Source organism: Ursus maritimus, unplaced genomic scaffold, assembly GCF_017311325.1.
Source record: "Ursus maritimus isolate PB19 unplaced genomic scaffold, ASM1731132v1 scaffold_12, whole genome shotgun sequence".
NCBI classification, from domain to species: domain Eukaryota; kingdom Metazoa; phylum Chordata; class Mammalia; order Carnivora; family Ursidae; genus Ursus; species Ursus maritimus.
The window spans coordinates 26,189,177-26,216,616 of NW_024423564.1; the positions used below are offsets into that span (position 1 = coordinate 26,189,177).

Sequence of the window (27,440 nt, forward strand, 5' to 3'; positions counted from 1 at the left end):
TTTTTCTTGCCTAATTGCTGATCTTGACATCACTTAAAAGCCCTTTATGATTTCAGGACAGTCAGTGGCTCCAAATGGAACTAATTACTCTGTAGACAAAGCAACAACTCCCTGCATCTTCGAAAGCAAATGTAACACTTTCTTCCAAGTACCTTCAACTCCAGTGCAAAGCATCACATCCCAGACTGGGCTAAAGATCTGAGGGGAAAAAAAACTCAGGCCCAGAGACTACAAAGAAGAGGCTTGCATGGTCTCATTTTGCAAATAGAATTCTGTGGGTTTTAGAGCTGGAAGAGAGCTCAAAGAGGACACCAGCAAGTGCAGCTTTCAGCTTCCAGGAAAGATGGACAAGAGCTAACCCTGGGTGTGCTATTTCCGTTTAGGCACAGGGAGAAAAATATTTTGCAGGGTTTTATTTCTTTTAAAATGAGTACATTGCTGTGGCTCAACAGGCTATATGGAAATGTGTCTGCAGTATGTACTAAAAGGCAAGGCTGACTTCCCTAGGAAAAAAGTGGGAGACTCTACTCTCTAAAACTCCTCCAGTCTGTCGTGGAGGCAACTACAGAGTAATAATAACGGAATGACGGCAGGTACTTTGACAAGACCTTGTACAATGCCTCTTAGAATAAGAGTTAACATTCTTTTGCCTGACAATTTTACAGGAAAGCCCAGAAGAGGAAGCCAGAAATACATTCCAAAAAACCCAGTGCTTAAGATTAGGGAAAAAAAAAAAAAAGTCTGATAATGTTTTTTAATTTCATTTTTGGTTTCTCTACACTTAGGCGGAACTAACTCAGTCCCACGAATGTCTTCTTCAGTGTGAGAACCATCCTTTCTGGAACCACAGGGCTGCAGATGTCATGCTGGAAGTCTCCCAAGGGCAAACCGCCAGACTGGGGCAGCTCTTCCTCAGTCACTACCGCGAGCTGGGCTGGGCTGGGCTGGGCTGAACCTGGGCTGACTGACCTCCGGACCTGCCGGCAGACACCTGCATTCGCACCACCTTTCTAGGACGCGGCCCACGCTAAGGTCCGGGTGAGGTGGGAAGGCCAGGTGCCATTGCCTTTGGCGCCGAGGACGACCCGCAGGTGGGAGAGAGCCATGAGACGCTACTTCGCGGCAGATTCCGAGGCTCGGCCCCGCGTGGTCGCAGCGCCGGGGCAATGCTCTCCCGGCCCCCGCTAGCCCGGAGCCGCTACGTGCAGTTAACTTGCACGCGTTGCCGCTCCCTCCGGCCGGGACAGCACCCTAACCGAACGGTAGGGGAGAATCCTTGCCTCCACCTCGAGAATTCCTTCCAAAGCGTCCCCACTTTCTTCCCCACAGACCTGCCCACTCAGGCTGGACGTCGGGGTCGCCGGCCTCGGTGGCCCGGGAGGCCGAAGATTCGGTTCCCCGCCGCACCTGGAACCGCCGGGGCCGAAGGGAAGCATCGCGCTCGGCGGCGCGGTTGAATCACGGGTGAATCACCCAGCGGAGTTTCCTCCCCGGAGGAGGCGGGACAGGGGTGGGGACTGGCCGGCGGCCGCCCACCGCGACAGCCAGTGACCGGACCGGGGGCGGGAGTAGGGAGGAGCGGCGGGGGCGGGCCTGGGGCCAGCCGAGGCGCGGGCGGCCGCGCGGCTCTTTAAAGCGCGCCCCGACGCGGACTCCCCCAGACTTGGGGTTCCCCGCACCCCTTCCCGCTCTCGCACGCTGCCCACCCGCGTCTCCAGCGCCACCTCCCTAGTCTTCGGGGCGCAACAGAATCCTCCCGACCTCGCCGCCAGCTCGTAGACATGGAGATTCCCACCTGGCCCCGGGTGCCCTGCCCCGAGCCCGCCTTCGCTCGGACGCTCGTGCTCGGCTGGTTCCTCCTGCAGGTGGCCGGAGCCTCAGGTGAGTGGCACCCGCCCCCAAAACCCAGCGGCGCGCGGCCGGGAGGAGGGGGCTCTCCCTGCTGCCCGGAGGTGCCCCCGCACCCGCCTAACGTGGCCGCTCCCACGCAGCGGAGTCCGAACTGACCCAGCCCCCGAGGCGCGCAGGCGGGAGATGGAGGGTAGTAGTTCGCGGCCCCTTCTGCTGGAGAAGCTTTCTCCGGAGTCCGTCGTTATGGCATACATGGATTTGTGGCTCCCGCCTTAAGTTTAGGCAAAGTATTTCCCAGTGATCCGCTACCTTGAAGGTGGTGGACGTGGATCCGCACCTGCACTGGTCAGCGTGCTGTGTTTGGATATTGTTCTTCATTGCACGTGCACTTTTCCTTGATAAAGAGCGGCCCTTGTGGTCTTCTCTTGGACGTCTTTGTTTTAGATTGAGTTAGAGGCAATCCTGTTGCAAAAAGTCGCTTGGATTGGAGCAGGCAGGGCAGAGACTGTGACCTGCTGAGTACTGGCAAAGCAGACCTTAGTAATAACGCATCATAATGGAATACATCCGATGGTGTGACAGGCCACACCTCTGCCGGACTGTCCAGAAGTTTCTATATAGAGACATGTTAGATTAAAAGGGAAAAAGTGAAGATTTGGCTTTCTTACGGTATGCAGCCCTAACTTCTCTTGCACGTGTGGGATCTGCCCTTTTCCATAACTTACCACAACTTTTCTTACCTGGCCTTCCCTGGTGAGTTGAACCTCTGAGTCCTGCCCTTCCTGGCGCTGGGCCTTAGACATCGCAGGAGGCTGAGGGCTCCTGAGCTGTGTTTCTAGGTCAAGTTATCTCAGGGCTTCCCAACACCCCCCTCTCCACTGTGTATAATTTCAAACAAGAATTTTGAGATCCATGCCTATTTTCTTAGATTACAAGGTTGATTTTGCCATGAGGAAATTCAGAGACCCTAATTAAGAAAATTAAGAAAAACCTGAAAATCTTTTTTGTCTTGATAACTCAATAATGAAGCTTTTGTGGTTGGAAAAAAATTAATATGAGGCTAATGGTGATGTTGGGGGAATGGGAAGATGCTTTATACCATCAACGTGAAATCATGTGCTGAGTTCATGTAATAATAGCTGTTTCTCTATTGTTTAAAGGCACCTCAGAGGTAGTGGTAGCATATAACTTAACTTGGAAATCAACTAATTTCAAGACCATTTTGGAGTGGGAACCCAAACCCATCAATCATGTCTACACTGTTCAGATAAGGTAAGCTAGGTACAAAAGAAAAAGAAAATTAAATTTTTGATGTTTCCACTTCCCTGTGAATACAAATGTCTTTAAAACCGATGAATGGATGAGAGAATTTAACAGAGGACAAAGGGCATTCCTGGTCATTTGCAGGCCAGAGCCATACTCCATGAAGCATGCAACATTGCCACCGCTTCAACTGATAGAATGTTTCACTTGTTTTTGGACACCATGGGAAAATTCCTAAGTGGAGTCTAAGCTGGGGGTAGGAGAACTTTCTTGAGCAGGCTGCGGCAGCATGGGAAGATGTTGTTGTGAATAGATGCTAATCTCATCTAAGCACACATGTCTTTTTCCTCGCTGTCTAGACTGTGAGCCGGATCTAACATGTTGTAGAGGAAGCCGGGAGGAGTACAAATGTATATGTTGCCCTAAAGCAGTGTTTGATTCACTCATCTTTGGACACTGATTCAAAATTTGGTTGCATACGTGATCTTGGAGGAGGTCAAATCCGTGACTCACAGAAGCCCGGAAGAAATACTGTATCTGTACTCCCAGTGGTCAGGGCTGCTCTGCTTGGCCACCCTCCTCTCTGACAGCTCTCTCCAAGAGCTGGTAGGTCGGCATTTTCAATCTGAGTGTGGGACCTATCTTCCTTGATGGTTTTCACCAAATTCTTGCTGAATTTTGGGTTTCTGAAATGTTCTAAGAGGCTTGCTAAAGATCTTATTAAACAGAGGAGAGCTAATTGAATAAAGGCACAGTAGAAGCACTGGCTAAAAATTCAAGGTGTTTTGCTATTTTGTCTTAGCTTGTGTCAAGCCTTTTATATGGTATTAGGAACACAGCTCCTAAGGGCGGAGTGGGTCTTTGAGGTGGATGTTCTTGTTTTTCAAAATGAACTTCATGACGAGTCTTGCTAAGCAGGGAAGAGAATCTGTGTGTGTACATGCTGTGTGTATACAGAGAGAGAGAGTGACAGGAGTTTCAGAACCCCAGGTGATAATTATGGTTATGGTCCAACGTGTCCATTCAGCTTCCACTAATTGAGAATTAGTAATTAATTCCTCTGATACAGAACTGAAGTTTACCTTAGTAAACCACCGTCCTTCTGGATAATGACAATAGGATTTAGGAGAAATGCTTACTCCTAGATATATTCAATCTTACGTTTGGTGAATATGTGAAAACATTTACGACCGACTTGATTTTTAAACATAAGCCTTTGTGAGCTCTAAGTTCTCGGACTGTCCAAGGCTGCTGCTACTTCAGTGAACACATCCTAACAGAGCTGTAGCTTGGACGTGCTTGTAGCTGGGGAGGAGGAGTTCCTGCCACGAGTGACCTCCCCACACTCTTGCCCCTGCGCCAGAGGACCTGTGGGCAGTCCCCCACCCCCGCACTCTTCTTCAGCCTCTGCATGGGTAAATACAGTTTCTGGGCGAAAAGGAACATGGCAGTGCTGTTAGAAAAGAGGAAACTTGTCCGGGGAAGGCGAGGGATTTATTCGCATGACTGCCCCGAGAGTGAGTGCCCAGCCAGGTCTGGAACCAGGGTCTCCCCAGTACCTCATACCACCACCTGCTTAGGTGGGTCTGCCACAGGCTGATGTGAGGTCCCAAAGCTGGCAGGAGGAAGGAAGGCCATGCTGTCTGTGGGCCTTCCTCCTTCCTGGCTTTCCGTCCCTAGAGAAAGCATTTTAACCTGTTGCTCTTTTTTATCCACCCACCCTCACTACCAGCCTGTCCCCACTCCCAGGGTACCACTGCAGTGCCCGGAGCCCCTCCTTGGAGCTCCGACTGCATTTTCCCCCCCTTGGGAAGTTTTCAGTGGTCGTTGGGAAGTGCTATTGGCTAAGCCTTAGTGCCCAGCCATCACCTGTAATATTGATTCTATGGAAATGTTCTGAATTCTAACACTAAACTTCCAAAGCTTCTAGAAAACAACCTGCTTCTAAATTGGTGAATCTGGCTTCTGTTGGAATTTCTTAGTAATTCAAGCAGGACATTTATTATTTCCAAACCAGGAGGTTTTGCAATACACAGAGGAAGCTTGAAGCCTTTTAAAGTGTTATTGCTGACAATAGCATTTAGAGGAACTTAGTACAGAACCCCTTAATTACCTTTTCACAAGACTTGACGACTTCCAGGGATCTAGGCGCTTGTGCTAAATTTCGCCAGAGAGTACTGTGATTTCTATACATGAGCTGGGAAGAAACGAATACCCATCTCTCAGATGGAATGAGGCCACAGAGCCCAGCAGGCTTTCTCCTGTTAATCTGAACAACGTGTGTGCCATAACAATGGAGAAGAATCGTCATGTTCTCACTCATTTTTTAGAATAGAAGTGATACAATTATTAAAAATGCATTTTGGTCATTCTGGAATTAAGACAGCCTCTCTACTTTTATCACAGAAAGTTAGAGAAATTTAAGAAACCGAAATATTTCTCTATCAGTCTCAGTTTATGAATTTTAGGACAAAGAGTGTGTTTGCCCATACCCTCTTAGCCCAGACATCAGTTCAGATTTTTTTTAAAAATATGTACTATGGCTCTTATGCATGAACTGAGACAGTTGAACCCATATGGCAGCTCGTTTTCCCCGATTCAACCCGTAAGTGCAAACCAGCCAACACTCAGCAAGGCCTGGCTACATGAGCCCTATTTAGCCCTGCTCCTTAAGGGTGGGTGGGCCACAAGGGCATGGGCCCTGGTACCAAGTTCGCAGTAAGTGCTTCAGTGGGGATGTTGATGCTGGGGTACAGGGAAGGGAGAGGCCAATTCTGAGAAGGGAGATCTGGAGATTCCTGGGGAAAGCAGGGTTGGAGCATGGTCTTGAATGATGGGCAGGGCTCTGTGGTGGTCTGTGATGCTGAAGGAAAGAGCGGTGTGGCTGTCAGTTTATGTGGGACAGAAGTGTGTGGATCCAGTGGCAGGGACAGGCATCCACAAATGTTTCGGTCCTTTAGAAGTTTTTCATGTTCAGCCGTTCCTTTAATTATTTCCTCTTCAATGATGTCTTGCAAAAGAAAGATTTGTCTTAGCCTCTTCGTCTCTCAGACTGTTAGATCCTACCTGTATTGTAACGTGATAATCTTTGATGGGCTGTATTCATATCTTGTAGAAGTGAGGGAGGCATGTAGTATAATGAGACCGACAGACTCACCTCTCACCTCATTAGCCATGTGACCTTGTACAAAGTACTTAGTGGCTCTGAGCTTGTGTCCTTATATGTAAAAAAGCTCCGATACCTTCTTGGAAGGATTCTATCAAATGAAGTAACCTGTGTAAAGGGCCCTGTATGATACCTGGCATATGGTAGATTTGGTGATAAATAACCACACCAATAATAGTCCCAATCAAATGTAATATATAGAATATATGGTTATGTGGATCCTATTATTACTACATTGACTATATTCCACATAGACTATAAAGTGTGATAAAATAAGTGTGTAATAGGGACTCCTGGGTGGCTCAGTCAGTGGAGTGTCCGACTCTTGATTTCAGCTCAGGTCATGATCTCAGGGTCATGAGATTAAGCCCCGCATCGGGCTCCACACTCCATGTGGGATCTACTTGGGATTCTCTCCCTTTCCCTTTGCCCCTTCCCCCACTCATGCTCTCTCTCCCTCTAAAATAAATAAAATCTTAAAAAAAAAATAAGTCTGTTACAGAATGATATAAAAAGTAGACTATGACACATAATTGGGTCTTGATGGGAAACTGTTCTCTCTCCCACGTAACCCTAACAAATTGTCTACATTTTGAGAAAGAGATTTGGGGCACCTGGGTGGCTCAGTCAGTTGAGCATCTGCCTTTGGCTCAGGTCATGGCCTCGGGGTTCTGGGTTGGGCTCCCTGCTCAGTGGGGAGTCTGCTTCTCCCTCTGCCTCTGTGCTTCCCCTTCCCTCCCCCCTCCCCTCTCATGCTCTCTCTCTCTCAAATAAATAAAATCTCTTAAAAAAAAAAAGATATTTATCAAATGGTTATGAGCACAGACCCAGCAGGCAAACTGCTGTGTGACTTTGAGCCGGTCACCCCTTTGCACCTTGCCTCCGTAGCCTTGTCGGTGAAAAGTGAGGAATTGCAGAGCCACCCCCAGGTTGTTGTGAGGACTTTGCTGTGCTGAGCAAGTGTGTGCCCAGACTGCGTGTGGTGCTGTTGGGGTAACACTGAGCCACCGCCAGAAAGCCAGCTGCCACCAATGCAGATCCTGATGTTTCACTCCTCTTCCTTCCTTCCTTCCTTCAGCCCTAGACTTGGGAACTGGAAGAGCAAATGCTTCTACACCAAAGACACAGAGTGTGACCTCACCGATGAGATTGTGAATGACGTGACTCAGACATACCAGGCACGGGTCTTGTCCTACCCAGCTGATGCCAACGATTACTCTGGGGAGCCTCCGTTTACAAACTCCCCAGAGTTCACACCTTACATGGACAGTAAGTACTCTTTGTACTAGCCATTCTTTCAGTCTTGGCCTGAATATTTTTGTGAGCTTGGGACTCTTAGGGGCTATTACATAAAAACTATGCCTCCATACACATATCCTCTTTCTCAGAAATTGGCAAGTAAGTGCCATAGCCCTCTAGGCTCACTCCTGGTGTGGTAGGAGGTTCACAGAACGTAAACCCTGCAGTTGCTAACAGTGTCATCATGTAACTTTCTCCACCTGTCTGTCCCCAGGCCCTCCCAGCAACTGGCGGGACGGAGGGGCTGGGGATGGGGGTGGGGGTAAGGAAATCCACCAAAGCTGGAGAGTCAGCATTTCCCCCACGGATATTTAGGACATTATATATGACAGATGCACATAAATCTCCTAAATATTCTCTTCCATCATGAGACCAGAAGTCCCAGCTTAGGGTTTTCACAAACAGTCACAAATCCGTGGGGTAGGCCATGGGGTAGTCCAATTTTCCTCTGAGTCCACAATCAGGCTTGCTGACCTTTTTAAATAACCTGATCACGATCGGAGTCCCATGATGTGCCGGCCCTTGTCTGGCCCACTCCCAGCCTGCCTCCTTCATGCCGGCTTGGAAAATGAGGAATGCTTCCCTCCCCAGCCTTTGCCCCAGTAAGCTGACCTTAGCACCTGAAAAAGAATGCAGAGGATTCCTGCCAAGTAGATTTGAATTTTTTTTTTTTTGGTCCGGACTATGGTTCTGAACTAGGTATTTTTAATAAACAGATGTAGCACATTGAGAAGAGTGAAATCAGCTGCTCTTTCAAGAAGAATTAGAATGAAAGGTTAGAATGAAAGGGTGTTAAGTTTTTTATGCGGTGCTTTTGTAGTGACTTTCTGACTGCCCAGTGAGGGAGAACGCTTTCTCCCGGCAGGGATGGTGAGAGGCTGAGGGGCAGTCCACCGCCTTTCCCCTCCGCTGTCAACACTGAGGGTGGAAATAGGAAGTCTGTCTGCCTTCCCCAAGCCCCCGTTTGCCAGAGCCCGTCTTCACTCTCCTGTGTGGCCTTCACTTGTGTGTCTCTCACGGCGCTCAGCCACAGCCACCCCTCAGGGACCGTGCGGGGTCCGTGTTCCTCATTCCCCTTTGGTCACATCCTCATGATTTCCTTTTATATAGTTCTTGAGTTTTTTGTAAACCACTTCAAATCCTTTCTTGGTGTAAGATAGAAAATATTTTACAGGGGCACCTGGGTGGCTCAGTTGGTTAAGCGGCTGCCTTCAGCTCAGGTCATGATCCCAGGGTCCTGGCATCGAGGCCCACGTCAGGCTCGCTGCTCAGCAGGGAGTCTGCTTCTCTCTCACCTCTGCCTACCTCTCCCCCTGCTTGTGCTCTCTTTCTCCCTCTCTGTCAAATAAGTAAATAAAATCTTTAAAAAAAGAAAATATTTTACATATTAATTTTGCATGTGCTCACACACACACACACACACATACTTGCATGTACTTCCTGTTGAATTACTGAGATTTATTCTACTGTCATACAGCCTAAGCACAACAAATGACTGAGCCACTGCAAAGACCCAGTGGTTAATGCTGGTCCCCTGAGGTACCAAGGACATATCCTGGTCTTTCTCACAGCCCCTCATTTATTGTATCTAAAATATGGAATCTTATACAACTGTATTGTGTAACACAACAGCCACTAACCACAGATGGCTACAGAGCGCTTGAAATATGACTAATGTTATAAGTCTAAAATGCATACTGGAGTTTGAAAAATATCTCCAAAAATTTTTATATTGATTACACCTTAAATGATAATATTTTAGGTATTGGGGGTTAAACAAAATGTATTATTAAAGGTAATTTCAGCTGTTCCTTTTTACATTTTCTGATGTGATGACAAGGAAATTTAAAATGACGGCTGTGGCTCCATTATATTTGCACTGACAGACTGCCCTTGGAAGTCTCGGGGTTCTGCTCCGGAGCCTCTTAGCTTCCGACTGCCGGGGAGCCCTTCTGTGCAGCTGTTTCACAAGGGATGATTGGGCTATCATCAACTCTGATAACTAAATGGAATTCTACTTGGTATAGAATTCTTTGGTTCCAACGGAGCTCATTTTCTATGTTTTAGCAAAGCTCGGACAGCCAACAATTCAGAGTTACAAACAAGTTGGGACAAAGCTGAATGTGACCATACAAGATGCACGCACCTTAGTCAGGAGGAACGGCACCTTCCTAAGCCTCCGGGATGTTTTTGGCAAGAACTTAAGTTACACACTTTATTACTGGAAAGCTTCAAGTACAGGAAAGGTGAGGATTCTTTCATTTGTTTTTATGACTTGTTTTTAAATTGTGGCTCCTTGGCTTTACAGCCCACTTCTTCGCTCCGTTCAAAAATGCCAGAATGGGGTGGTTGAGAGAACAGCGTGGTGGAGGGGGAGGGGAGTCTGCTGTCACGGTTCCATCTGTGACTCCGGGCCAGGCCCCTTGGATCCGCAGACTTCTCAGCCAAGGACTGGACCGGGTTGTCTCTTAGGCTCCTGCCAGCTCTCCCATTTCTTCCTCTCTGGGGGATCCCAGAGACAGAATCGGTTTTCCATTCAACGATGAATGCTTCATTCCCTTTTTCCTTTATGGCAAATATCTTCTAGAGGAGCTAAATTGGGTTGGATGTGCGTAAATTGGATATTTTTGGTCTTGGAAGAAGCATCCTTAGCCGTTACCAGGGGGAACAGAGCAGCCAAGTCGCTTCTAATCCTTTCTACATCAGGTGTGTCCCTGCAAGCTTTTACTTCCACCAGTGACTTAGTAACAGGGAAAAAATTCACTCTGAGCCCAGGTGAATTCAGAACTCTTCATCTTTTAACAGAAAACAGCTAAGACAAACACTAATGAGTTTTTGATTGACGTGGATGAAGGAGAAAACTACTGTTTCAGTGTTCAAGCAGTGATACCATCACGGAAGGCTAACCAGAAGAGTACAGAAAGTTCCATTGCATGCACGAGCCATGAGAAAGGTATGTTCAGAGTTGAATGGCTCTGCCCAGCATTCATCTGGGAGACACGGACACCTTCCAAGGACTGGTCCACCCTCAGAACCAGGATGGACTTTTGTTCAGGGAGAAACAGCCTTCTTGTTGTTATTGTTGTTTGTCTGTGTTGTGTTGTTCGGGGGGTACTCTTAACAATTTTAGGCATTTAGAAATGTTTCTGTGTTGTTCCCTTATATTAGCGAGTGTTTTCTTGAGCCCCTACCATGTGTCAAGCTCTCTGCTAAGCTCTGGACACATGGTGCATGTTTAGAATTTAGCATCAAATCACAGATTTCTCTGGGTATTTTTTCATGGTTTAATTCTGATCGTGGGAATTATGGGGGAGTGACTGGACCAGCTGTAGCAGCACCCACTAGACACTTGTGAGCACCTGCTATGGGCTGTTGTCACAGGACAGAAAGTCTAACCCATGAAGGGAAGAGACAGAGTCTGTCAGATAGTCCCTCGTGCAGGTGTAGGCACACCCGGGGCCCAGACCCCCCCGTGATGAGTGATTCCTAACTGGAAGTGCTTCACGGGTTCAGGCTCATCCAATGAAGCTGAAAGCCTGAGTCTCCCTCCAGGCTTTATAGGGAAAGGACCCTGAGGACATTCAGGGAACAAAAGAGTCATAGGATAGCTCCTTGCTAAGATGAGATTTGAAAATTTAAAAACACCTTTAATAAATTCTCTCCTATTGATTGACCACGATGGAAGCAGGGAAGAAAAGGGCTCTCCGTCCCTCTGGTCCTGCACCCCTCTGCGCCATCAGACCCCCAGTCCTCACATCCATCTCCCTCAAGCCCAGCTGGAGTTCCACTGACTCTCTGCCTTCATACACACCCAGATCACTGCTTCCCTGCCTCTACTCCCTCTCCTGAAATGTGTCCTTTGGAAACATTTCAAATGCCACCTCCACCAGGAAGCCTTCCTGTTGCCCCAACCAATTATCATCTGTCCTTTACCTGAACCCTGCTAGCACTCTGTCTCGCTCTTCGCACTGATCGTTCATCTTCTACGATTATAATCCTAGCCACCAAACCCAGCATTATTTTTAGCCACGTGTTTGTAACAGCTGTTCCTGCTCCCACTTAGGTGTACCATTTCCAGGCTGAACATTATCCAGTTTATTAAACAGCCCATTAAATGATGTTCACCACCATCAACTGCCCTAAAACATAGAGGGTTTGACCTGTTCTTTCCTAATCAAATTTTGTTGCGGTGGAAAGAGCGGAGGAAAGAAATTTCAAATTATGCAAAAGTGTAATTTGGTGTCATTTGGGGTTATGCCCCCCATTCTGCCCACTGATAAATGGGGTTCAAGCTCTCAAGGTTGAAGTTGACCAGTACCTTTTGTTTTTCAGGAGTGCTCCTCGTCATTGTCATTGTGGCACTCGTGGCCGTCATCCTCATCATCATCCTGTCTGTGACCCTGTACAAGTGCAGGAAGGTGCGTGCGGGGCACAGCGGGAAGGAGAGCTCCCCACTCCATGCTGCGTAAAGTGCGGCCCGGGGAGCTGCCAACCGTGCCCGAGTGTGTGTTGCACTGCGACCAAGGACTTTTAAGACAACAGAATATATACGTGGAAACACAAATGAGTATTTTGGAGCATGGAGACTTTTGGGCTCAAAGAAAGCTTTTGATCTGACCTGTTCTCATGATTAGCATTCTGGTTTCCATGACAGCATTAGACACTTTGGAATGTAATGTACGGTACAAGCACTTCCAAGTTGTGAAAATTTCTATTTTAACACTATGGCACCTTTTGCACAAATCATGCGTTAGAATGTATATTCTGCACCCCAGATGAAACCAGGTTGTCTAATCAAAAACAAATGAACAAAAAGCCTTACAAAACAATCCTGGGTAGATTTTTGGAAAACTTTTGAGAAGCTGACTTCAAATCATGTGGGAGAGTAAAATGGAAATTGGGTGGACTTTTTCTAACATAGAACATTCTTTTGTGATATATGGTATTAGGTTCTTCTTTTTTGAGTTCTTTTGGAGTTTCAGAACAATTGGCAAACTTTTATGTGAATGTGTTAAATGCAGAAGCCTTCTGTTTGGGGGCACATTCCTGAAGTGCCTTGCAGTTTAGCACTTTAACTGACTCAAATGCTGTGGATTAAGCACTTGACCGCTGACTATATTTTTATAAGACTACTATATAGGCCACATAGAGGTGATGACTTAAGGTACTACAGGCTTTTATGGTCAATATTGTATATATTTATATAATTTTCTATAAGGTTTTATACATGGGGATATTCTATTTATAGAAGTAATATTGTTCTGTTTGTATATATTGAGATAATTTATTTAATATACTTTTATATAAATAAAGGTGATTGGGAATTGTGGCTATTGTATTATATCTTCCATTTTATTATTTATGATTTGGTCTTTGTATTAGTTGGCTCTGCTGCAGGAACAAATGACCCAAAAATTCTCAGTGGCTCACAACAACATTATCTTGAATTCTCACTTACATTAGTTTGGTGGCTGCGACTTGACTGCAGCTCTTCTTAATTCTGTTCTCATTCTAGGCCCCGAACCAAAGGGGAAGACTCTATTTGGGTCAGGCCTGAGGGAAAAGCAAAGAGCTAGTAGTAACAGCGCCATGTCTTCGAGCTTTGAGCCACCTTGTCACTGGCCCAGGCAAGATGCCTGACCATGCCTGACAATTCTCTGCCTATAGGGAGGCACCACCAGTCACACAGCAATGGCAGGGACGCATGGTATCCCAGGAAGGGAGAAAATTATACAGCCAACTGCAGATTTAGAGGGGGTGACTTCTTTCCATGGGCCTTAGTTTGAGTTGCAGATGAAAACTGAAGAGGAGAAAGAAAAAATTCTTTGGACTATCATCTTGAAAGAAAATTGGATAAAAGGGCAACATAAGATAGGGAGAGAGAGAAGTGGAGTCTCTAGGGTTCATTAAAAGTAAACTAAATTGAGAGCTCTTTGTGGATAGGACTGGGTCTGGCTCGTGTTCACAGCCCCTTGAAGGCAGCAGTGACAGTAGGCTCTTAGTCATGGCTGAGTCCAACTAACCGCATTACCTCCCTCTAGAGTAGAGAAATATGGAGTCCACCATTCAAACAAATAAAACACAGCAGAACAGTCTTGATCTCATCAGAGTACTGAAAGAGGATTTTAACTAGAGATGGAAGTGAGACTCCCGGCACCCAGTCGGGCTACAACCGTGTTTGCTCCCCACTGCAAAAGGCTGGGCCCGTGCAAGCTAGGAAGAACACCCAGAACCCAGATGGCACACCCACCTGGAAGGGCCCCCCACGGACACCCTGAGCAAACATTAAAATAAGGGAAGAAGCAGTTCACTGTCCAGCTGCTCATCAATGTCAAGTCCCTCTGTGCCTTTGCTCCAAAGAACTCCAAGCATTATCAATAAAACTCTAAACATCACGTTTGATATAACATCACATTCTCTGGAAGGAAGGGAAAAACAAACCTTCGCTGTCCCCCAAAAAATGGTAGCCTGAAAGGAGAAAAGTGGTAGAAACTTCAGAGAACTAAAGGAAAACAGACCATCGGTTTATGGGGGTCGTTTTGTTGGTTTGCTTTTCACAAACAATCTGTTTCGGTCCCAGAGAGGCTGAATGGGACACTCGGCCGTGTTTGGTTGTGCCAGAGAAAGAAGGCAAGCCTTTACAGCCCAGTCAAGGAGAGAGCTTGGTGGGGGGCGTGCCCTGCAGTAAGTGTGCTTTGGCCGTTACCTTGAATTCCTGCTCAAGCAGGCTCCCCGGGACACAGAGCTTAGTGCACTCTATGGGGGAGGGCGGAGAACAAGTCCCAGAGAGGGCATCTGACTGCGTGTTTCCATCAGGCTGCTCTTTCCCTGCCAGGAATAATTACGGCGTTATGTGATTCCTCAGCCTCATAATCTAAGGAATTTGAATGCACCCACTAAAGAGAGCACAGGCGGAGTGAAAGCCGGTCTGGGTAGTAACAAGGTGTCTGGCTGTTCACAGGGAAGGAATTCATTCCAGATCCGAATGAGACCACACTGCAGTGATTGGGAGGCTTCACAACTGCACTTTAACCACCCCTCGGGTTTCCCCACCTGTCCTTATCCCTGACACTGAACAGCGGCTGCTACAATCAACACTGTCCGTACCACTGGGAGCAGAAAAGCCATACTATTAATTGTTGGCTGGTATCCAGAAACTGCTGCCCTCCAGTGGGCCAAATTGTACTTCATTACTTATCCTGGCCTTTGACATATCATAAAACTAATTGCCAGTAAACAAACTTTCAGGCTTTGAAAATAGATCTTTAGGATCTTAAATTATTGATGAAGTTTGATTTACATATAAGAAATTAATACTTGTGAAATCCAAAGACATTTTGCCCTAGTTACAGCTCATGGCTTATAATCGAGTACCACTCTCTTAAATAAACAAAGGAACAATTACTCCTGGCCATGAAATGGGAAATAGCCTCATTCCCAAATGCAGTTCTTACCCGTTCTAGGACATGTGTATTTAGCAGGTGTTATTTCTTCTCCAATGGTTGCCTGACCTTTGTTACTGTTACCATGTGATTCTCACTCAGAAGCTTATAGTGGACACTTGTTCCCCTTCCCATAGCCCCTGTTTTTCACCTGGGGATCTAGGTGATTCTGGCTTTGCCATTCAGTACATTCCTTCTTTGTCACTGCAGACATTGGTTTAGGCATAGGACCTAACCTCATCTAGGAAAGGTGAATCTCGGGGCCTTTTCTGGGAATGTGGGGATGCTCTTTCTTGAGGTCTATAATGAAGAAACCTGTGGCCCCCAGAGCTGCTGGCAGTTAGCTCAAGACCACAAAGGGAGCCAGACTCCGCTGGAGATAACATACTGGAGGGCAGTGCAGGGTGATGGAAAGAAACTAAGTCACCAAGCTACTGGATCAAACCTTGCCTGAAGTTCTCCCTACCCATGGACTTTTCACAGGATATAAGCCACCTAATTGCCTAAGTAAGCTTTGGCTCAGGTTTTCTTGACTTTTTTGACTAGCTGTCAAAAGTACCCAAACTGAGGCTGTGGAAGTACTGACACGGGATATAAACAGAGAGAAGGAGGGGCCCCCAGTGTGAGCTTATGATAGAAAATGTTCATACTGTAAATGTCCACGTTCATGCCCTCTCACTACTAGATGATTTTGCCCTGAAATAACCTCTGCTTGCTGGCACTATTAAGTTCTCCTTTTCTATTCAATTATTCCTATCAGAACACAAACATACTGTATTATTTTCTACCTTAAAAAACTAATCTTTCTTTGACCTTATAGACACCCTCATCTGGATTTCCTCCTCACTTCCTACTCCTTGGACACCATCCTCAACTTGTAAATATTGGATCACCTAGTGCTCCAACCTATTGTCTATCAATAATCCTCTCCAGGTAATATAGCCACGCCCATGGCTCTCTCATCTCGCTCTATCATCATCTCACTTTATCATGCTATATGCCCATATCATCTGAATGTGGATGACTCCCAATGTGTATCTTGGCCCCCAGCCTCTTTCCCACACTCCAGAGTTGTGCTGTAGACCCAACTACTTACACAACATCTCTACCTGGATGTCAAATTGGCATCTCAATCTTAATATGGCCAAAGAGAATCTGTAATTTCCCTCAACCCCAAAACCTGTTTCTTCCCCAGTCTTTCCCATTTCAAGAAATGGCACCACCACTGGCTCAGGCCAAAACGCTTGGTGTCATCACTGACTTCTCTTTCTTCTCGCGTTCAATCCATTGGCAAAGGGGTCAGCTCTACCTCTAAAATACAGTTCCAGGGATGGCTGGGTGGCTCAGTGGGTTAAGCATTCAGCTCAGGTCATGATTTCAGGGTCTTGGGATGGAGCCCTGCCTCCGGCTCCCTGCTCAGCCGGAAGTCTGCTTGTCCCTCTCTCTCTGCTCCCCAACCCCCCAGCTCATGCTAGCTTTCATTCTCTCTGGAATAAATAAATAAATCTTTAAAAAAAAAAAAAAAAAAACCCAGTTCCAAAAGTTACCTCCTCCTCCTCAGCTATCCCACTAATTCCAGCCATTCTCATCTCCCACGGGATTATTTCAGCAGCCTCCTCGCTGCTGGCCTCCCCGTTCCCACATTCGGTCCCAATATTCCACGTTCCTCACAGCAATCATAGCTATCCTCTTAAACATATAAATTCTGTTTTTAGGGGTACTGTCCTCAACCCTCCAAGAGGACTCTGCAGTGGTGGGGGGCGGGGGGTTGGGGATGATTCCCGATTAAGAGTTAATCAAGGGGAAATGGGCACACAGTGTGACCGGGGCGCTTTAGCCGCAGCGGCTGTGAAGGCTGGCGCGAAGGCTGGTGTGGTTGGAGGTGGTGCGAGCCAGACGCCAGGTGCCATGGCTCCCCCTCAGTCCTCACCCTCCCCTACTCTGTAACTGGCTTTTCTTCCTGACTTCTCCCCCTGCTGCCCAGGGGCCCCGGGCCCTGCACCAGATGCAGAGGGAACCATTTTCCCTAGGCTTTTCTACCAGGTCTTTCTGGGAATCCAAAGAGAGAACGGCCACATTCTTTTGTGGGGATCCACAAAGGCCTCAAGGAAGAGGCAGGTGGGGACTGACAAGGGTCTCTCCTTCCATGGTCTCCCCTGAGATCCGCCTTCTTGGCGATTACGTGGGGGCTGCCCTGACAGCAGAAGACCCAAAAGGCCGCTGAGCTCAGGCCAGCTCAGATACCGGGGAGCTGCCCAGCCGTTCCCCGCCCAGGAGCCCAGGCCCCTGCAGTGCTACAAACAGTGGGACGTAGCCCATGGGTGCAGCACTTGTAACTTTCTTCACTTTTCTAACACTTGCTTTAATTTTAACTTAGGCTCCCGTTCCACCGGCTGGTAGAATCCAACCCGAGTGATCTGGCGATTCCCTGGAATGTCCGCTTTTCCCCTGTGTGCAGTCTGCTACCCCCACTGCCACGGTTCCTGCCTCCAGGTCCCTCCACTTCCACTCCGGCTAGTGTCTCCCTCCAGCCTGGGAAATCTGTGATAGGCGGAGGGTGGTTGCGCTGGAGGTGTGGGGAGCCTTGCTCCTGCTTGCTGCCATGTCCTCTATACATCTGCTGGCTGTGCACTAGTCCCGTCTGTCCAGGCGTCCTGAACCAGAGGGGACTCCAGGCTTCTCCGCTTTCAGCTACCATATCCCCCCGGAACAATGATCACGGAACTGCGGACTGACTAAGTGGGGAGAAGGGTCAAGACTGAAGGATACATCCATCCACAGCATTAGCATTCCTATTTAACAATGTGACCCAGCCCCTTGTATGACTTCTTTTGTCTAAGACTGGAGATCTGGATCAATTGCGGCCAGAAAAAAGATACTATAATTGGTCCACTTTGAGACAAGCTCTCACCCTAGACCAAGAGCAGCCATGTAGATTAGAGTAGGAAATAGGGCATCTAAGATGAAGAGGGGAGGAAATGCTGGGTAGATGATCTTGCCGGTGCCCCATACATGTTCCAGACCAGGCAGGAGGTAATGGCAAAGAAGACGACCTAATAAGAAAACTACAGCCAAAGCTGTAAAGGGTGGTGAGTTAAGTAGTAAGATAAATAAGAACTGAGGAAACTGGCAGGAAATAACCTGGTTAAGGCCTATCCTCAGTCTCAAGAGCGCTGGCAATATTCTGGGGTGGGGGAAAACAGGAATTACAAAACTGAAATCAGCCAGTATCTTGGGAAGATTTTTTGGCCATTACTCAAATGATCTATTAGAATTAGAGATACTGAAGCACAGAAATAGGCAGGAAGAAGTCCCAGCCTAGTGTTATGGATTTGGAACTAGAAACATAAACTGACAGTCAATTTCTAACAATTGCCACAGGTCCACAGGTCAAGTGACAAAAATTCAAATTTGTTGTTTTACTGAAATCAGCCTGCAAAACTCATACAAAATCTTTATAAGACACTAAATTCTTCATTCTTGGCAAAAGCACCTCACAAAAATAATAGAGAAAATTAAATAACTGTAGTAAATCTATTGTAACAACTCTCATTTTCTTATAAAAGCACTTAGTAGTTATGTGCTGTTATGTCCATCACATCAATTCTATATCAATTTGCTAAGAGTTGAAACTCAACAAGTAAACAAATAATTTTGAAGAAGAAAAGAAAGAAACTACCTTACTAAGATTTGAATACAGATCAATGACACTGTTACAAAACTTTTCTACATCTTGTGTAAGCAGCTGGTCTGGGTTGGCTATTCTGTTGTCCAGATTTCCCATTTTATAATATGTGAAAGCTCTAAAAACAGGTGTAAGAAAACAACATTAAAACTAATGATGTTAAACATCAAACAATTCACATTCTAGCGCACAGTGCAAATTCACAGAAACAGAAAAGTCTGGAGCTGGAAGAGACCTTAAAGGTTGTCCTTACTTTTATTTTTTTATTTTATTTTTTTTAAAGATTTTATTTATTTGACAGAGATAGAGACAGCCAGCGAGAGAGGGAACACAAGCAGGGGGAGTGGGAGAGGAAGAAGCAGGCTCATAGCAGAAGAGCCTGATGTGGGGCTCGATCCCATAACGCATAGGTTATCACTTACTGGAGATACTCCTCATAGAGGTATTTAGTTAGTCTTACTCGGAAGCACAGTTTGAGCTCATTTAACCCAAACTTCAAGAAGTTATTAACTACAGAGATCTGAAACAAACAAACCACATGTTACTGGGTTTACTACATTTCTACTTACAAAATTATCATTTATTTCTCTAGCATTGGCTCTGTCCCCAAATCCCATGGTTTTTATAACTGAGAGTCCACATTGATACAATTTGGTTCTGTTTTACTCAGAGTGTACAAAGATACAGAGAGAACATGCTAAACCAAATGCAATTGGCTATATTATCCTGAAATATTAAAACTCTACTTGAAACTCAATTTGGAATATGTTAATATCATTAATTATGAGAAGCATCTTGGTACTTCTTTTGCAAACAAACAAAAAGCCAAATCTGTCCCCTTCGGATCCAAAGTAAAGAAATGCTGACATTTATGTTTCTATCTTCTGTTTCCTACTACAAGCACTACAACCCTAGACAATGAATTCTATTTGCATTTGTTAAAAAAAAACTATAAATTTCCTACCAACTAGTACCATTTCCAGATTATTTCTAGAGTCATCTTCTCTTTCCCATCATTTCATTAAAATTAATTCTTCCATAGTTCCAAACTCACATTTACATAAACATTTCCTCAAGAAAACAATGGTTGTCCACTGAATCTCCATCTTTTACTCACCATCTACACTGCTTATCTCAAATTTTTTTAAAGGTCTAAAAGTCATGTACATGTATCCTCAAGCTTTATTAAATCTCTGACATATTTTCTTTCTTTTTTTTTTAAAAGATTTTATTTATTTATTCGACAGAGATAGAGACAGCCAGCGAGAGAGGGAACACAAGCAGGGGGAGTGGGAGAGGAAGAAGCAGGCTCATAGCAGAGGAGCCTGACGTGGGGCTCGATCCCATAACGCCGGGATCACGCCCTGAGCCAAAGGCAGACGCTTAACCGCTGTGCCACCCAGGCGCCCCTCTGACATATTTTCTAATTAGCTGGATTTCACAATCAAGTTTTTTTTCTCCTATATTTACAATATTAAAATTCTTATAGTGCCAGTAAAATAAAGAACCAAGCTAAGAATATCACTTGTGATTTAAACCAAACACTGACCTTTATCTTTCATAAATTCAGATAATAAATTCCAATTTCACTTCAACTACATTAGTGGTTCAAGTTACTATGATAATAAGTTTATGGCCTAAAGCAATGGTTCTCAATCAGGGTGATTTTGCCACCACACCTACCCACACCCCAGCCTCCTCGGGACATTTGCCAATGTCCTGGAGACATTTGGGGTTGTTAAAACTGGGAGAGGGGCACTACTGCCATCAAGTAGGATGCTACTAAACTTCAGAGAAACCCTGGCCTAAAGGTTAGACCAAAACAACACATAGGGACACATCCACATATGTAGATAATGAAATAGAACCCAACCTAATTCCTTTTTTACTATCTAGGAGAAAGGCTTACATTGAAAAATTCTGCTCTACGTTACAAAACTAAACTTGAAATAGGAACTTAGTACCGTAAATCTTTAAAGTAAACTTAAGGAGTAAAAATCTCAGAAGATTTTAGTAAGATCCAAATTTCTCCCTATGTAAAGATTTTTAAAGAATTACACTTACGAGAGGCATGGCAGCGATGAAGTTGAATAAGTATCTCTTGAAATCTTTCCTGCTACGACCAATGATACCACTGCAAACCACCACATGCAATGTATTAGTTGCAAAAGAAGCAATATTTAACACCAAGAAAACCTGTAAAGCTCTAAAATTGCTCTTGGAAGTTTTTATTGACTCAAAAGAGTCAATAAGAAAAAAAGAGGCTGAAAAAACATTTTTCATGTAGAAACATGTTTCCAACTTTTGAAATTTGATCATTTTAAAGAGGCTTCTTGAAAATCACTCTATAAACGGCAAAATTAAGTAACGATGATTTCCTTGGCTCTTCCCTTTGTAAAAATGGTAATTTAAAAAAGCCTATGCTGCCACAAAAGGGGTGTAGATGGCAAAACAACCAACAACTTTACAGAGCCAGCAATGGGTTACTATGGACGAAATAAACTAGTATTTGTTTTGAAATACTTTAATACCCTGATTCTCATTTGTGTGAACTAAGGGCAGAGATAGCCTAATGAGAGATCAGCCAACTCTCACTGTAAAAGGTCAAGGGTAAATATTTTAAGCTTCTGTGGGCCAGAAGGTCTCAGCTCCCATTATTCAGTTCTGCTATTGCAGAGGAAAAACAGCCAAGAATGAGACTGGCTGCATCTTAATACAATTTTCCCAAACGGATGGCAGTGCGATTTGACCCGTGGAGCCTTATCTGCTGACACCAGGACTAAATCCTAAGTCCTCTCTAGCAGACTCGCGGGGTTCCTCAGAGCCTCAGAACGGTTCTCTAGAGGCTTCAGACCTGTTAACACACTTCAACTAGACCAACTCCTCTTTTACATTTTTTAATTTATTTTACACATTTCTCTGTTCTAAAAATATTCATTAAGAACTTCTTTAAAGGACGCCTGGGTGGCTCAGTCGGTTAAGCGGCTGCCTTCAGCTCAGGTCATGATCCCGGGGTCCTGGGATCAAGTCCTGCACCGAGCTCCCTGCTCAGAGGGGAGACTACTTCTCCCTCTGCCTCTGCCTTCTGCTCCCCCTGCTTCTGTTCCCTCTCTCCCCTTCTGACAAATAAATAAATAAATAAAATTTTGAAAAAAAAAAAAAAAAAGAACTTAAAGTAAGAATTCTACTGCTTTTTGAAAACCATTATATCATATAAGTAAAGGATCTCTGAGTACCATATATCTATGATCTACTAAAAAGATATAACTTACTTGTTCACATACTCTTTTTTCAAACAATATTTATTAATATTCCCAAATGTAAGTAAAATGTATTTGGAAAAACACTGCACTAAATGATTGAAACCTAGCTCCACATATGAAAAAATATATTTGGAAAACACTGCACTAAATGATTGAAACCTAGCTCCACATACGAAAAAATGATACAGTATGTGACGCAGAAATAATCTGATTTTTATGAGGGAGTAGGTGAATAATGCCACGTAATGTTAACTGCTCTTTGAGAGCAAAAAAGGTGCATGGTCAAATAAATTTGAGGAAACTTGGGTTAAACAAAGCTAACAAATGTCTTTATCAAAGACCTTCTCAAAACTCTTAATGTAACATGAAACTTGCGCATTAAAACTCTCTGAAAGGGTTCTGCAGCATGTATTATTTCCTCTGTCACAGCTGGCATTCCACAGAACATACTTTGGGAAACACTACTTTATAGAATGACAAAAAAATTAATAGTCCAATTTTGATTAGAAGTGCTAAACAATTTTTTTAATTTAAGTTGAACTCGAAAAAAGCTAAAATAGAACCACATAAAAATGTTGTTTCTAGAAATAAGAATATTGAAAACAAGAGCAATGAAGACAGTACAAAAAGTTTAGAGGTTTAGATTAAAATTGTTTGAACCAAACTTCACATAAAACCAAAGTGCTTTAGTACTGCCCAAGCTGTGAACCACACAGGATTACAGAACTTGGTAAAGCACATGCTACCATTCAGCAATGGTTACCATTGGAGTAGCAGCTATAAACTTAAAAAATGGTTTCTTGAATAAAGCCTTATTTCTGCTTATTATTCCGCTGCAAAAGAAAAATAATAGTAAAGAGTAATTTTACAGTTTATATCATATTACTTCTAAAACATGTAAGGATCTTTATAAAAGATAATTTGGTGATATTTAAATGATTTTAAAATGCCTTAGTCAAATGGGTGAAAATAAAACATATCTTTATAAATACATTATAGCAGCAACAAGGTATGAAGGATTCTCCTCTGTATCATGGAATTTCCAGTTTCTACCTTAAAGAAGGAGTCTGTCCTATTAAAATTTGCCCATACTCCAAAGTCTTTAGCCACTGCTAACAAATAGGCCTAAAAGATGTAAAGGATATTAAAATGTACATTAAGGACCAGAACGAGTCGCTTTCAGACTTTTTTTTTTAAGCAGAAACAGATGAATCTAAACCTCTTTGGAAGAAGCAAAAAGGAAAAAACAGAAAAATCAATTTATAATGTAGGTTTAGTAGCAGGTTAGAGCAATGTGTTATTTTTTCAAATAAAACTGTTCCATATTATGAATTCACAATGTTTAAAAATGTTAAATTTAACCAAATATCAAAGATACACAGAAGCTCAAAAATATTTATCAAGGAGAAAGTTAACAATTTACTTTAAAACGACTGCTTCACAATTGATGAATATGGGTTAAGAGTATATGGAAGTGGGGTTCCTTGGTGGCTCAGTTTGTTAAGCGTCTGTCTGCCTTTGGCTCAGGTCGTGATCCCAGGGTCCTGGGGTAGAGCCCTGCACTGGGCTCCCTGCTCAACGGGGAGTCTGCTTCTCCCTCTGCCCCTCCCCACCGCTCATGTTTGCACTCTCTTTCTCTCTCTCTCTCTCTCTCTGAAATAAATAAATAAAATCTAAAAAAAAAAAAGGAAAGAAAGAAAGAGAAAGAAAAAGAAAGAAAAGAAAAGAAAAGAAAAAAGAAAAGAAAGAAAAGAAAAGAAAAAAGGACAAGAAAAAGAATTTCTCCTTGTGCTGAGAACTCTTAGGACGGACCCTCCTAACAGGTTCCTGTGAGTTGCACAGGAGTGCTAGCTAGTCAGCCTGTCGTGCAACCCACCGGGACCTAGTGCTGCTTCTGCCTTCTCACTGGGAGTTCGTGCCTTTTGACCACCTTCTGCCAATTTCCCCTCCCCCACCAACAACCCTCAAGTAATGGCAAGTATGACTTTTTTTTCTGTGATACTGGCGGCGGTGGTGGTGTTTGATTTCACATATACGTGAGATCATACAGTATTAGTGTCTCTGACTTATTCCACTGAGCATAATGCCTTCAAGGTACATGCATGTCACAAATGGTAGAATTTTCTTGTTTTGTGTGTGTGTGTGTGTGTGTCTGAATAATATTTCATTGTGCCACAACCTCTTTATCTATCCGTCAATGGTCAACAGACACTTTTGTTTCCATGTCCTGGCTGTTGTAAATAATGCTGCTTGAACGTGGGAGTGCAGACATCTTTCTCAAGGTAGTGTTTTTATGTTCTTTAGATACATTCCCAGAAGTGGAATTGCTGGATCATATGGTATTTTACTTTTTAAAATCTTTTGCGAATCCTCCATACTGCTTTCCACAGTGGCTGCACCAATTTACATTTCCACCAACGGTGCACGAGGGCTCCCTTTTCTCTACATGGACGCCAGCATTTGTTATCTCTTGTCTTTTTGATGATGGCCATTCTAACAGGGGTGAGATGATATCTCATAGTGGTTTTAATTTACATTTCCCTCATGACTAGCCATGTTGAGCATCTTTTCATGTACTTGTTGGCCATCTGTGTGTCTTCTTTGGAAAAATATCTTAACAGGATCTTTGTCCATTTTTTAGTTTTTTGATTTTGGGTTTTTGTTGTTTTGTTTTGTTTTTTTGCTGTTGGACTGTATGAGTTCTGTTCTATATATATATTGAATATTAATCCCTCATCAGATACATGGTTTGCGAATTTTTTTTTTTCCCATTCTGTAGGTTGTCTTTTCATTTTGTTGATGGTTTTCTCTGTGGTGGGGAAACGTTATATTTTGATGTAGTCCCACTTGTTTATTTTTTATTTTGTTGCTTGTGCTTTAGGTATGATTTCCAAAAATTCATTGCTAAGGAGCTTTGTTCTTTTGTTTTCTTCTGAGAGGTTTATGGTTTCAGGACTTACATTTCAGTTTTTAATCCATTCTGAGTTAATTTTTGTGAGTGGTGTAAGATAGGGGCCAGTCATCTGTGCTGTACTGAGAAGCCCTCCAAGTAATTTTAATACCCAATGAATTTTGAGAATCACTGACTTAATCTATTTTTTACTACAGTAAGAGTAGCTATAGACCCACACGGGGCATTCCTAGCCCTTGAAGAGGTCAAAATACAGCCAGCTGTGAGGCCAAAATCAAAGTAATACATGAAGTACAGATAAGATCCTCCACCTGCAGACTGTGCCCTGCCTAGGTGAAGGTTTGTCACATATGTGTCTGTCAGTATTTTTCCCGTTGCAAGGAACAGAAACTTTTTCAAGAGAACTTAAATGAAATTGGGAAGCCTGTTTTCTCTTTAGTCAAGGGCACTAACTGGCTTAAAGCTCTTCAGCTCCTTTTAGCCTCAGCTACATGATTCCACGTTATTAGAGCATCAATAGTGAACAATTAAAAGTAACACTCTTCCTGTGGGGAAATAAAAATACTAAAAAAAAAAAAATCCAGGAATTTTGAAAGTGAGACATTGCAAGTTATCTTGAACAAGCACAATTTAATAAACTTTTAGATAGAGTTCTAAGAGAAAAGCTTTAAGGAAAAGGTTCTTGACCTAACATCCTCTCTCCGACGTGATTTTCAAAAATCACCAAACAACTATGCTCCATCTGTAAAGTAACTCTTGTCCCCTGAGCGTGTATCAAGCCAGAGAACTAGCAATGTACCATTCGGAGGGGCGGGAACGGGCTTTTCCTTCGCGGAACCTCCGGAGACAGAGTGCGGTTTATAACTAAGATTGTGGCGCCATCTTCAGTTCCTGAGGTGGGTCGACAACTTGACCCAAATGCTTCTGGACTGGGTTATAAAAGAAAGGAGTCCTAAAACCCAACACCTGTAAATGGTTAAGAATGAAGGCACGTGGCCGGAGGGGTGGCCAGAATCAGCAACCCAGACCACCTTCTCCGACCTGCTGCAGCTCCACCCGTGGTGGTCTCCAGTCCAGAGCCAGAGCTCCACCCGGGCTCCGGCTACGTCGAGTGTACGTCAAGTGTACGCGGGGTTCAGCCGCTTTGGCGTCACTAGTGAGAGACGGAAATTCTCAAGCCCCACTCCAGACCTACTGAATCAGAATCTGCCTTTTCCAGGTGATGTGTACGCTCACGGAAGTCTGAGAAGCTCTGTTCTATGTGCTTTCCCAACCGTTCAGCCCCCTAGTCCCAACTTCACAGAGCCAGGGTAGGGGGTGCGGTGTGGGAAAGGAAGACAGACACCTCACCGATGGATGGGATTGCACAGCCTTGATGAGAAGATGCCATTTATTGAACTTACAGATCAGCAAGCTATTAATCCAAGCCAAAGGAAAAGCAGAGCCACGATCCTATTACAAATATTACACTTTCCAAAGATGTACTCTGTCATTTTCCAGAGATACGGCTTTGAGGACTCCTGCCTCATCTGCAGCTGTCTAAAGACCAAAAGCTCTGCTGCTTCAATGGCACTGATTCATGTGCCTTGCTTCTACCTACCACCCTTCAAGGCAGCTCATAATGTTCCCTGGGTCTCAGCCAGGCGCTTGCCTCGCCTGGATTCCCATCACTCTCCCCACCACCTCACTGCACTCTTACACTCCTTGGTAGGATCCTTAATGTTGTACGAAATAGTTCCTAACCTGTCTTGGCTCCTTTTCTAGATCATAATTGCCTTCAAAAAAAACCATGATTATGCATTAGAATTCACTCACTTTTCCACTAATTTATTCTAATACTAAACACCTACTATGTGCCAGGCACTGTGGATTTGATTGAAATACACTGGGCACGACCCCAGCATTTACAGAGCTCACATGTTTGTAAGGTAAAATGTCAAACAAGTAATGATAACAGAACAATAGATAATAGATAATAACATGATTGGGAAAGTATAGGGTGTTTGGGGGAATTCATGTGGGGTCATTTAACTTACACTTGGAAGGGCTATTTAAAATTGCAGCTAAAGGACACAGAGCTAATCAGGCAAAGGGGGAAAGGATGGGGGTAAATGGGAGGAGTCCTCCAGGAAGAGGGAATGCTTGCATCATTAAAATCATATCTTGGGTATCAAATACTGCCAAAAAATAAAGTGTGTTTGGCAGTGTTTGGCGTTTGTGTTGCCTCAGACATCCCAAAGTCAAAGCCATTTGGCAAAACAGCTAAATAGAGTTAATTAATCTTTAAAAATGTATCTTTTTAAGAAAAGACAACTTTTAAAGTATTGGCTATAGGTATTTTTTATTTAGGATGACTGTTAACTTTTTAAAAGGCATTTTCAGAGAAACCAGGATGACCAGATCATGGAGTTTGCTCTTCCATTCCAAGAATGGAAAGCCAACGGAGCTTTACCTGCAGCAACAGAAAGTTCTATGACACCAAACATCATGAATCTGCTCCACATGATCCCTGTGGAATATGGTGCTGTAAAGAACATCCTAGAACCATGGCCCAATTATT

At 44.2% G+C, this 27,440-nt stretch overlaps 2 protein-coding genes across 2 annotated transcripts; one reads left to right on the forward strand and one right to left on the reverse strand.

The window, feature by feature from the left end:
• The first annotated feature begins 1,653 nt into the window (after positions 1 to 1,653).
• F3 (coagulation factor III, tissue factor) lies at positions 1,654 to 12,906 on the forward strand. Its single transcript, XM_008697725.2, has 6 exons — positions 1,654 to 1,881; positions 3,012 to 3,123; positions 7,359 to 7,549; positions 9,647 to 9,825; positions 10,385 to 10,532; positions 11,912 to 12,906. The coding sequence occupies exons 1-6, from the start codon at positions 1,782 to 1,784 to the stop codon at positions 12,046 to 12,048; spliced, it is 867 nt and encodes a 288-aa protein (XP_008695947.2). The 5' UTR covers positions 1,654 to 1,781; the 3' UTR covers positions 12,049 to 12,906.
• A 5,656-nt stretch (positions 12,907 to 18,562) lies between these two features.
• On the reverse strand, positions 18,563 to 21,643 carry LOC103669401 (ATP-binding cassette sub-family D member 3-like). Its single transcript, XM_008697726.2, has 3 exons — positions 20,771 to 21,643; positions 19,129 to 19,226; positions 18,563 to 18,824 (listed from the first exon to the last, which is right to left on the reverse strand). Exons 1-3 carry the CDS (start codon positions 21,023 to 21,025, stop codon positions 18,641 to 18,643), a joined length of 537 nt encoding a protein of 178 aa, XP_008695948.1. The 5' UTR covers positions 21,026 to 21,643; the 3' UTR covers positions 18,563 to 18,640.
• Between the last annotated feature and the right edge of the window lie 5,797 nt (positions 21,644 to 27,440).